We start from the raw sequence: 12,506 nt of genomic DNA, 5'->3' as shown, positions 1-12,506 counted from the left end.
ATTAAAAGCAATAAATTTATATGAAATAAGTATGGAACCCATTTTGAGAAAGAAAATATAAAAATCAAGCAAGGTTGATATTCCTGCTACTGGTATAATCGCAATTTCTTGAAATGTCCTAATTCAGGTATGGCTTTCATTTTAGAACACATTTTAATGCCATGTAACAGTTCCTGAGTTCACAACTCTCCAAGATTGACAAGAAATAGTTCATTTTCTATACTGCGCTTCATTAAAATATAGAAAACCAAGATATCAGGAATGGAAGCATTTTGCACAAGGACAAAAGCCTGACAGAAAGAAGTTCAGATGGCCTCGGCTCTTCTTTATTATCAGAATTCTTTCGAGGGTGTCATAATTAGAGTTCAGCCAAAACTAAGCCTACTGAAAATGCCTTTCAGCATTTTGTACTTTTGTGACCATGTGTATGAAAATATATGTGAACATCAGCTGAATGTTGGAGCTAGTTTGGCCAAGCTGCGAGCAGTGAGATTTTGTTTCAAAATATTTGCATCTCCTCTATGAAGTGAAATCTTCTAATATTACCTTGACAGCCCCTTAGCAGACTAGGTTTAATAGAATCTGATAAATGCCAGCAGAGATCAGTTTCAGTTAATCCCTCAATTTGTTGCACTTAGAGGAAAGAAGGCATCTTCGCTTCTCTAAAGCAGTATAATATGTTTTCATTCACTATTACTGCAACAGCTTTCACATCATCACAAACACACACAATCTCAAATGAACACTCACCACAAACACACACGGGGAAGCAGGTGAAGTGATAGGCAATAGTTTACATTTGCCCGTTTGCTTCCACTCTTCAACTAGTCAAACATTTCTGGCAAGTTTGCTGTACTTAGGAGGAGATCATCCAGCTTCCAAACAAAGTTGTCTTTCACCTTATCTGGACGGAGTTGGGGCTCAGGTCTGTGATAGGGTTTGCAGCTAGTCACAAATTAATATTATTTTCTGACATTTGAGTCCATTTTCCCATCCCAATGGAGCATTCCCCCCACTTTAGGGTAATTCCCCAGAATTTCTCCATTTAAAATGCACATAAGACAGGTGGCTTCATCCTCTGATGATCTCAGAGAAATTAATTAAGTTGGCTGGAGGAAAGCCACTGGAGACAGTCGTTCCTGTAAGCATGTTTAATCAGATCCCGCCGCCTCTGAGTGAAGAGCGGCAACCTCTTCAATATTCAAGGGGTCTCATCTCTCCTGCCAAGCCCTGCCAGCCCACGCAGGGCGGCAGATAAACTCACCTGCCATTCTTGGTCACAATCATCTCATTAGTGACTTCCTTGAATCTCTGCCAGAGAGGTGCATCCTCCAGGATGATCTGAAGTTGCTTCTCCGTAGGGTCGCCTTTTTCCCTCCCTGCCTGAAGCTCGCTCTCCACCACATTGAGCAGATGAGAAACAGTGCCATCGCTGGGCTTCCGAGTGCCCAGCTCACTCATGGCCATAGGCACTTCTCGAACTTTGCCGAGAGCTGTTACCTACCTTGCCTGCTTCTAGCTTCTTCCTTCCCTCACTTGCCTGCTTTTCAAACCCACTTGAACAGGGCTTGGAGGAGTGCAGAGAAGACACCCTGGCTCCTGCCTAAGCTCCTAGGATGGCACCCCTTAAAAGTCTCCACATTATACCACCAACCTGTTAAGCTTTAGTTGGGGAGCGGGGTGGAGGGAGGGGAGAGGTAGGGAAGAAAAAGCCCTCTCTTAATTACTCATTGGATCAGGTGGGAGAGAGGCTGGCTTTCCCATTGGCTGCCGTGCACAGAGTAGACATTTAAGAAGAGTACTCCATCCAAATTATCAGGCTTTTATCTTGTTGTACCTGAAGAGGTCTAATCGGTGTATTGAGGACCATTTTCCCATTAATTAAAATTATTCCAGGCCCAGACTGCACTGTCAGGCAAATCATGTTTGTGCATAAATCATGACATGTGGCACCTATAAAGAAAAGGGTCCTGGGGAGAATCGACAAACTTGATGCCAACCCAGGCTATAAGCTACTCTCCAGCGTCTTAGACGAAGGCTCTGGAGAGAAGCATATATGGAAGGTCCAAGGCACTGTGCCAAGAAACATGACTACTGCACCAGAGAATAAAGGAAGACACTCTGTGTGCCACTGCTCAAGGGTCAGGGCTGGGGAGAAAAGAAAAGAGCTCAGGACCTCTTTCTCCCAGGGTGTCCCCTACTCATCATCTCTCTCCTGAATGTCCCAGACTTGCTCACACCCCACTCATCTCAAGGGCCCTGCTCACCTCCTACAAATGGAGCTTTGAATGCTGTCCCTCCTCCCTAGAGTCTAGAAACCCAGTTTTTTGTTTATCTCTAGCCTTTGCCAGAGGGAGAGAAAAAAAGCAGCTAGTATCATATTAATCTCTCTAAGGAACACTCTGCCCCCAGTCAGTGAAAATAAGCTTTTTACATTATTATGCAGAGCAATTTCTATCTTTGGTCCAAAAAGGCATTATTGTTTTCTCTTTTGACAATTCATCCTTATTTTGGCATTCCAGGATGAATCCCATATTCCCTGGGAAGAAACAGTAGTAGAAAGCTTTTCTTTTGCCCTCAACACACAGTACTAATGGCGAGTGAGTGGGCAGTGGGTGGAAGGGACAAGAGCAGAGGAAGCTCTACCTCCTCTAGTCCCCAGCCTTGAGTAGAGCCTGGGGATTGCGAGTTTTTCTCATTTCAATACAAAGTAAGAAAACAAGAACAAAAGGAAAACGAACCCAAAAAGGTAAGATAAAGTCAGGGTAAGGATGACAGAAAATGTATTCAGGGCCTCCTAGTGCTACATACCTATGAAGCATCACATACAGCAAGGAACAAACAGAAACGGCCTGCACCTTTACAGAATTAACCATCTGATGGAGAAAATAAATGATATAAAGTAAACAACAACTAAGTAATTATCAGTAGTGATAAGTCTATGAAGACTACATAAAAGGGTGAAGTGGTCGAGAAAAATTTGTGCCCAGCAGGGTAGGGAACTCCAGTTAGGGAAGCTGTGTAGAACAGCTTCTCTGAGGAGGAGAAATTTCAGATGAGACCAAAAGCTCAGCAAGGATGTAGTTGGGGAAGAGTTGGCAGAGTGTCAAGCTGAAGAATTGCATGTGAGAAGCATGGCTTGAGCCAGGTAGAAGTCTCCAGGGAGGCCAGTGTGACCAGAATGTGGTGGTAAAGAGAGTAGAATGAGATGTTCTTTAAGAGAGGGCCAGGTCAGATCACGGGGCCTTAGAAGTCATGATGAAGATTTTAGATTCTCTTCAACATGAGATAGGAAACAATTGGAGAGTATTAAGTAGGAAAACAGCATGATTTGCTTTGTGTTTGCAAAAAATCTAATTGATTTGTGGAGAATAGAGTAGGAAAGGCAAGAGCTGAAGTAAAGGACAAATTAGAGGCTATGATAGCAGTTCAGGCAAGAGCTGGTGATGGCTTAGCCTAGGGTAGTGGCAGTAGCAAAAAATGAAGTGTATAGGTTCTAGATACACCTTAGAAGTCGATATGACAGAACAACATGAGGGACTGGATGTGGGGGTGAGGGAGAGCAGAGAACCGTGTGTCTGATGGGAACAATTATTAGGTGGCAGGGCCATTTACTGAGATACGGAAGGTGAGGGAGGTGGAAGGGTAGGCAGAGGTACAATTTAGTTAGGAGACTCAAAAATTTCCATTTCATACAGTTAACATTGAAAATAATGTGGTAGGCTGAATAAGGACCCCCAGTAAAAGAGGCCCATTTCCGAATCCCCAGAACCTGTGAGTGTATTACCTCATATGGGAAAAATAGACTTTTCAGATGTGATTCAGTTAAGGATCTTGAGATGGGGAGATTATCCTGGGTTATCTGGTGAGCCCAGTGCAATCACAAAAATAAGAGGGAGGCAGGAGGATCAAAGTCAGAGCAAGAAGATGTAAGGACAGATGCAGAAGTCAGAGGGGAGAGAAGATGCTACACTCCTGGCTTTGAAGATGGAAGAAGGGGCCAGAAGACATGGAATGTAAGAAGTCTCTAGAAGCTGGAAAAGATAAGGAAATAGATTATCCTCTAGAGCCTCCAGAAGGAACATAGTCCTGCCAACACCTTGGTTTTAGCCCAGTGAAACTAATTTTGGGCTTCTGATTCCCCAAACTGTAAGATAATAGGTTTACATTGTTTTAAGCCACTAAGTTTGTGGTAATTTGGTATAGCAGCAATAGGAAACTCATGCAAAGACTATTAGGTATATAAGTGGAGATTTTGAGAAGGCACTGCTTAGAACTGTGATACAATTGTGGCTCTGAGCTTCCAAGCAGCCAATGCAAAGTGGGGGAATATAATCTGGCATACATTAAACTGTGTCCCTAAAATAAAAGCAAGCCTTGACCTGTGAGAAATTTCCCCCATAAGTCTTTATAAAGAAAACACTGTGAGATACAGTGAACAATATCTCCCCAGTCTACCAGTAAGATAAAAATCCTTCCTTCAAATAGTTTTACAATCTAGAAGGAACATAAAGACATGCTTGAGGAATTCCAATACAGAAATGTGAAGTGTTCTGAAGCACCAGTAGGGGAGAAATGAAGAAAAAACAGAACTAAGACTGGAATATGACAAGGATGACCACTTACACTACTGTTATTCAATATAATACTAGAAGTTCTAGCTGCAGCAATCAGACAAGAGAAAGAAGTAAAAGACATCCAAATTGGAAAGGAGGAGGTCAAATTATCCTTGTTTGCAGATGATATGATCTTATATTTGGAAAAAACTAAAGACTCTAACAAAAAACTATTAGAATTTGTAAACAAATTCAATAAAGTTGCAGGATACAAAATCAACATACAAAAATCAATATAGCACTTCTATAGGCCAACAGTGAACAATCTGAAAAAGATATTAAAAAAGTAATCCCATTGACAATAGCTGAAAATAAAATAAAATATCTAGGAATAAACTTAACCAAAGAGGTGAAAGATCCTGAAAACTATAAAACATTGATGTAAGATATAGAAAAGTACATTAAAAAGTAGGAAGACAGTCCATGTTCATGGATTGGAAGAATCAATATTGTTAAAATGTCCATACCGCCCAAAGCGATCTACAGATTCAATGCAAGCCCAATCAAAATATCAATGACATTCTTCACAGAAATAGAAAAAAATCCTAAAAATTTATATGGAACCACGAAAGATGCAGAATAGCCAAAGCCATCCTGAGCAGAAAGAAAAAAACTGAAGGAATCATATTACCTGACTTCAAATTATACTAAAGTGATATAGTAACCAAAACAGCATGGCACTGGCATGAAAACAGACACATAGACCAATGGAACAGAATAGAGAACCCAGAAATAAATCCTACAGTTAATTCATTTTCGACAGAGGTGCCAAGAACGTACATTGGAGAAAGGACAATCTCTTCAATAGATGGTGCTGACACAAACTGGAAAACCTAAAAGAAATGAATGAATTCCTGAAAACATACAACCTCCCAAGATTGAACCAGGAAGAAATTGAAAGCCTGAATAGATCAATAACAAGTTTCAAAGTTGAATTAATGAAAAAATTTACCAACCAGAAAAAGCCCTGGGCCACATGGATTTACAGCTGATTTCTACCAGACATATAAAGAGCTGGTACCAATCCTACTGAAACTATTTCAAAAAATAGAGGAGGAACTCCTCCCTAACTCATTCTATGAGGCCAGCATCATTCTGATACCAAAACTTGGCAGAAAAAAGAATCTTCAGGCCAATATCCCTGATGAACATACATGCAAATATCCTTAACAAAATACTAGCAAACCAAATCCCATTCACCACAATCAAGAAAGCTTTATTCCTGGGATGCAAGGTTGGTTCAACATACATAAATCAATAAATGTGATTCATCAAATAAACAGAACTAAAAACAAAAACCGCATGATCATCTCAACAGATGCAGAAAAGGCTCTTGAATAAATTCGACCTCCCTTCATGTTAAAAATCCTCAACAAACTAGGTATCAAAAAGGAACACATCTCAAAATAATAGCCATCTATGACAAACCCACAGCCAACATCATACTGTTGGGCAAAAGCTGAAAGCATTTCCATAGAGAACCAGAACAAGACAAGGATGCCCACTCTCACCACTCCTATTCAGCACAGTACTGGAAGTTTAGCTGGGGTAATCAGGCGAAAGAAAAATAAAAGGTATCCAAATAGGAAGAGAGGAAGTCAAACAATCCTTCTTTGCAGACGATATGATTCTATACCTACAAAACTCCACAGTCTCTGCCCAAAGGCTCCTAGATATGATAAACAAATTCAGCAAAGTTTCAGGACACAAAATTGATATACAAAAGTCATTAGCATTTCTATACACCAACAACATCCAAGTTGACAACCAAATTATGAATGCAATACCATTCACGATAGCCACAAAAAAAAAAAAGACTAAAACACCTAGGAATATGGCTAACCAGGGATGTGAATGATCACAACAAGAATTACAAAACATTGCTAAAAATAAAAGAAAAAATCAAAGATGAATCCAAGCAAATGGAAAAACAGTCTATGCTCATGAATAAGAAGAATCAGTATTGTTAAAATGGCCATACTGCCCAAAGCAATTTACAGATTCAATGCTATTCCTATAAAACTACCCTCATTTTTCACAGATTTTGAAAATATCATTTTAAAATTCATCTGGGACCAAAAAGGAGCCCAAATAGCCAAAGCAATCCTAAGCAAAAAGAACTAAGCTTTAGGCATCATACCACTTAACTTCAAACTATACTACAAGACTACAACAGTAACTACAACAGCATGGTATTGGTACAAAAGTCAACACAGAGATCACTGGTACAGGTTAGAGAACCCAAAAAAATAAACCATATGCCTACAACTATCTGATCTTCAACACAGCTGACAACAGCAAGCAGTGAAGAAAGGACTCCCTCTTCAATAAATGGTACTGAGATAACTGGCTAGTTATCTCAATCTTCTCAGTATGCAGAAGATTGAAACTGGACCACTATTTATCACCAAATATAAAATTCAACTCAAGTTGGATTAAAGACTTAAATGTAAAACCTAAAACTATAAAAACCCTAGAAGAAAACCTAGGAAATATCATTCTGGACATTGGCCCTGTCAAAGACTTCATGATGAAGATTTCAAAAGCAATTGCAACAAAAACAAAACTTGACCAGGTGCAGTGGCTCACACCTGTAATCCCACAACTTTAAGAGGCCAAGGCAGGTGGATCATTTGAGCCCAGGAATTCGAGACCAGCCTGGCCAACATGGTAAAACCCTATCTCTACAAAGAATACAAAAATCAGCTGGGCATGGTGGTACATGTCTGTAGTCCCAGCTGCTCAGGAGGCTCAGGTGAGAGGACTGCTTGAGCCTGGGAGGTGGAGGTTGTAGTGAGTCAAGGTCATGACACTGCACTCCAGCGTGGGTGACATAGCATGACCCTGTCTCAAAAAAAGAACAACAACAACAACAAAAAAGATTAAAAGTAGGACCTAATTAAACTTAAGAGCCTCTACACAGCAAAGAAACTATCAATAGAGTAAACAGGCAACCTACAGAATGGGAAAAAATAATTTGCAAACTATGCTTCTGACAAAGGTCTAATATCCAGCATCTATAAAGAACTTAAATAAATCAACAAGCAAAAAGAAAACTTTATTAAAAAATGGGCAAAGGACATGAACAGACACTTCTCAAAAGAAGACATACAAGCAGCCAACAAGCATATGAAAAAATGCTCAATATCACTAATCATTAGAGAAATGCAAATCAAAACCACAATTAGATACAATTTCACACCAGTCTGAATGGCTATGACTAAAAAGTCAAAAAGTAACAGATGCTAGTGAGTTTGTAGACCAAAGAGAATGCTTATACACTGCTGGTGGCAATTTTGTAAATTAGTGTAGCCACTGTGGAAAGCAGTCTAGAGATTTCTCAAAGAACTTAAAATAGAACTACCATTAGACCCAGCAACTTCATTACTGTGTGTATACCAAAAGAAATATAAACCATTCTCCATAAAGACACATGCACACGAATGTTCATCACAGCACTATTCACAATAGCAAAGACATGGAATCAACTCGGATTCCCACCAGTGGTGGACTGGATAAAGAAAATGTGGTACATAGACACCTTGGAATACTATACAGCCATAAGAAACAATGAGATCACGTCTTTTGCAGCAACGTAGATGGTCATTATCCTAAGTCAATTAACACAGAACAGAAAATCAGATTCCGCATGTTCTCACTTATAAGAGGAAGCTAAACACTGAGTACACACAGATGCAAAGAAGAGATCAATATACACTGGGGCCTGCTTGAGGCTGGAGGGTGGGAAGAGGGTGGGGCTGACAAACTACTATCAGGTATTATGCTAATTATCTAGGTGACAAAATTAGCTGTACACCAACCCCTGAAACATGCAATTTACCCACATAACAAACCTGCACATGTACCCCTTGAGCCTAAAAGTTGGAAGGAAAAAAAATTTAAAAATAAAATAAAAATTTGGGATCAACAGAAAAGAACGTTATGATAAATAAATAAATAATGCTAAGAAAACTGAATATCCTTATGCAGAAGAATGAAACTAAATCCCTCTCTCTCACCATATACAAAAATCAAATCAAAAGGGATTAAAGACTTAAATCTAAGACCTCAAACTATGAAACTATTAATACTAACAGAAAACATGGGGGAAACTCTCCAGGACATTGAGTTAGAAAAGGAAGGACTCAGCCATACGTGGTGGCTCACGCCTGTAATCCTAGCACTTTGGGAGGCCAAGGTGGGTGGATCACTTGAGGTCAGGAGTTCAAAACCAGCCTGGCCAACATGTTAAAACCCCGTCTCTACTAAAAATACAAAAAAAATTTAGCCTGGCATCATGGCAGGCACCTGTAATCCCAGCTACTCGGGAGGTTGAGGGAGGAGAATAGCTTGAATCCAGAAGTCAGAAGCTGCAGTGAGTTGAGATCATGCCACTGCAACTCCATTCTGGGTGGCAGAGCGAGACTCCATCTCAAAAAAAAAAAAAAAGGAAAGCAAAGATTTCTTGATTTCTTAAGTAATACCACAAAACCACAGACAACCAAAGCAAAAATAGACAAATGAGATCACATTAAGTTATTAATAAAAACCTTCTGCAGAGCAAAGGAAATAATCCACAAAGTGAAGTGACAACCCACAGAATAGGAGAAAATATCTGCAAACCAGAATTATTAAGGGACGAATAGCCAGAATATATCAGGAGCTCAAAAAACTCAATTGGAAAAAAAAAAACTAATTATCTGATTTTAAAATAGGCAAAAGATCTGAATAGACATTTCTCAAAAGAAGACATATAAATGGCAAATGAAAAGTGTTAAGCACACCACTGATGATCAGAGAAATGAAAATGAAAACTACATGAGATATCATCTCACCACAGTTAAAATGGCTTTTATCCAAAATACAGGCAATAGCAAATGCTGGTGAGGATGCGGAAAAAAGGGAACCCGTACACGCTGTTGGTGTGAATATAAATTAGTGCAACCACTGTGGAGAACAGTATGGAGGTTCCTCAAAAAACTAAAAATAGAATTACCATATGATCCAGCAATCCCACTTCTAGGTATGTACCCCAAAGAAAAGAAATCAGTTTTTTTAAGACATACCTGCACTCCCATGTTTACTGCAGCACTCTTCACAATAGCCAAGATTTGGAAGCAACCTAAGTGTCCATTAACAGACAAATGGATAAAGAAAATCTGGTACATACACACAATGGAGTACTATTCAGCCACAAAAAAAAAAAATAATAAAACCCTGTCATCTGCAACAACATGAATGGAACTGGAGGTCATTATGTTAAGTGAACTAAGCCAGGCACAGAAAGAGAAATTTTGCATGTTCTCACTAATGTATGAGAGCTAAAAATTAAAACAATTGAACTTAGAGAGTAGAATGCTGGTTACCAAAGGCTGGGAAGCGTAGTGGGAGAGTAGTAGGAAGTAGAGATGGTTAACGGTTACAAAAATATAATTAGACAGAATGAATAAAATCTAGTTGTATTGTTCACTACGGTCAATAATAATTTATTGTAGATTTTTAAATAACTAAAGGAGTATAAGGAAATGTTTATAACCACAGAGAAATGACAAATGCTTGATTGAGGTGATGGATATCCCATTTATCCTGCTTTGATTTCTATGCGTTATATGCCCATATCAAAATATCTCATGTGCCACATAAATATATATACCTACTAGGTAGCCATAACATTAATTTTTTTTTTTTCTTTTTTTTTTTTTGAGACAGAGTCTTACTCTGTCACCCAGGCTGCAGTGCAGTGGCATGATCATGACTCATAGCAACCTCCACTTCCCAGGTTCAAGCGATTCTCCTGCCTCAGCCTCTCAAGTAGTTGGGATTACAGGTGCTCATCACAATGCCTGGCTAATTTTTGTATTTTTCGTGGAAATAGGGTTTCACCATGTTGGCCAGGCTGGTCTCCAAATCCTCTCCTCAAGTGATCCAACTGCCTCGGCCTCCCAAAGTGCTGGGATTACAGGCGTAAGCCACTGCACCCAGCCTAAAATTAAAATATTTTAAAACAAGTTTTTAAAGTGAAGAAAATGACTGCCTTTTAGCCCTAAGAGTAAATAAAACACTAACAAGATTTTATAATCTAATTTTTTAAATTTAACAATATACAAAGAATATTTCCCATGTCACCAAATAATTTTCTACACTATTTTGACATTTGCAAATTATCCCATCTTATAAATGAGCCATTTTTTTAACCAATCTAATATTCACATGTATTTACTATTTTTTTTTATAGTTTTAAACAATTAAAATTCCATATAATAAATATTTAGGAACATCCATGATTGTTTTCTTACACTGTATTTTTAGAAGTAGTGTTGACAATAATAAAACATGCTAATCATATTTACATCTCATTTATAACAATCTTATAAGGTAAGTGGTATAATTATACCCATTTTGTAGGTGAGAAACTTGAAGGTCACAGTGGTTAAGTAACTTGACCACAAGTATATAGACAATGACTACTAAGGCAAGTATTTAAGCCCAGGGAGTCCAAACAGACTTCATTTAAACCCTTCTATTTCCAGGAATTCATTCATTCAGTGACAAAATGAGAAAATCAGGAGATTCTAATTGTCTCCATAATATAGATGAAAAAAAACAGGTAAGAAAGGAAAAAAGGACTTGTCCAATATTCAATGAAGCAGGAGAAGAGTTAGAAAAGGAATGACTCAGCCATGCACAGTGGCTCACGCCTGTAATCCTAGCACTTTGGGAGGCCAAGGTGGGTGGATCACTTGAGGTCAGGAGTTCAAAATCAGCCTGGCCAACATGGTAAAACCCCGTCTCTACTAAAAATGCAAAAAAAAAAAAAAAATTAGCCTGGTGTCGTGGCAGGCACCTGTAATCCCAGCTACTCGGGAGGTTGAGGGAGAATAGCTTTAACCCAGGAAGTAGAGGTTGCAGTGAGCCAAGATCATGCCACTGCACTCCATTCTGGGTGGCAGAGCAAGACTCCATCTCAAAAAAAACAAAAAAGGAATGACTCCCATCCCCAATTAATCTCCATCTGAGCACAGAGTACCAAGGTGTACAAATCATGTCACTTTTAGGGAATTAGCAAGAAAGACTATCTCACAAGTGATCTCAATTCCCTTGTCAGGCTGGGTGAACAGAAAACTAGCAGGTGGAGCTCCTCCACCCCACTCTACTTCCTTTAACCTTAAAAATTCTTTTCTACCTGTTATACATTGGGCTGCCATGAAGGTTTTGTTATAAAGAAAAAATAAGTGAGAAAGTGTTTTCATATTTTTTAAATTAGATATAAAAGTTTTTAAAAATGTTTCCAGGCCGGGCGCGGTGGCTCAAGCCTGTAATCCCAGCACTTTGGGAGGCCGAGACGGGCGGATCACGAGGTCAGGAGATCGAGACCATCCTGGCTAACACGGTGAAACCCCGTCTCTGCTAAAAAATACAAAAAACTAGCCGGGCGCAGTGGCGGGTGCCTGCAGTCCCAACTACTCGGGAGGCTGAGGCAGGAGAATGGCGTGAACCCGGGAGGCGGAGCTTGCAGTGAGCTGAGATCCGGCCACTGCACTCCAGCCTGGGCGGCAGAGCCAGACTCTGTCTCAAAAAAAAAATAAAATAAAATAAAATAAAATAAAATGTTTCCAAATCTCTGGACTAAATAATGTCTAAGGTATTTCCCAACTCTAACAATCTAGCATTCCCTCTGATATGTATTGACGGTGTAAGGAAAATGGCTGTGCTTCAGTCAGGAGTAGGCTGAGGTAGACATCCAGCACAGCATAACACAGTGGGTTTGGAGTGCAGGCACACAATCCTGTGCATTATATAATCACATGTATGTAGCCATTTGATGTAACTAGTTTGTGTGAGATCATACCTGGCTTTGAGCCATGATTGTCTGTGAGTAGTATAACTACA

At 39.4% G+C, this 12,506-nt stretch overlaps 1 protein-coding gene across 3 annotated transcripts in view; it reads right to left on the bottom strand.

Annotated features, from left to right (window-relative positions):
* LOC105493003 (T-box transcription factor 19) overlaps window positions 1-12,506 on the bottom strand; it is a 69,939-nt gene that overhangs the window by 29,585 nt on the left and 27,848 nt on the right. Inside the window, exon 1 of one of the 3 annotated variants that reach the window (XM_011760425.3) lies at window positions 1,265-11,901. The exons of the other annotated variants lie outside the window; for them this stretch is intronic. Coding sequence (XP_011758727.1) covers window positions 1,265-1,467 — 203 coding nt within the window. The 5' untranslated portion in view covers window positions 1,468-11,901. Of the gene's footprint in view, window positions 1-1,264; window positions 11,902-12,506 lie in introns of those variants that run through there. 3 annotated transcript variants of the gene reach the window in all.

This window comes from Macaca nemestrina, chromosome 1, assembly GCF_043159975.1.
Source record: "Macaca nemestrina isolate mMacNem1 chromosome 1, mMacNem.hap1, whole genome shotgun sequence".
Lineage (NCBI taxonomy): Eukaryota > Metazoa > Chordata > Mammalia > Primates > Cercopithecidae > Macaca > Macaca nemestrina.
This window is presented reverse-complemented; position numbering and strand designations above follow the sequence as displayed.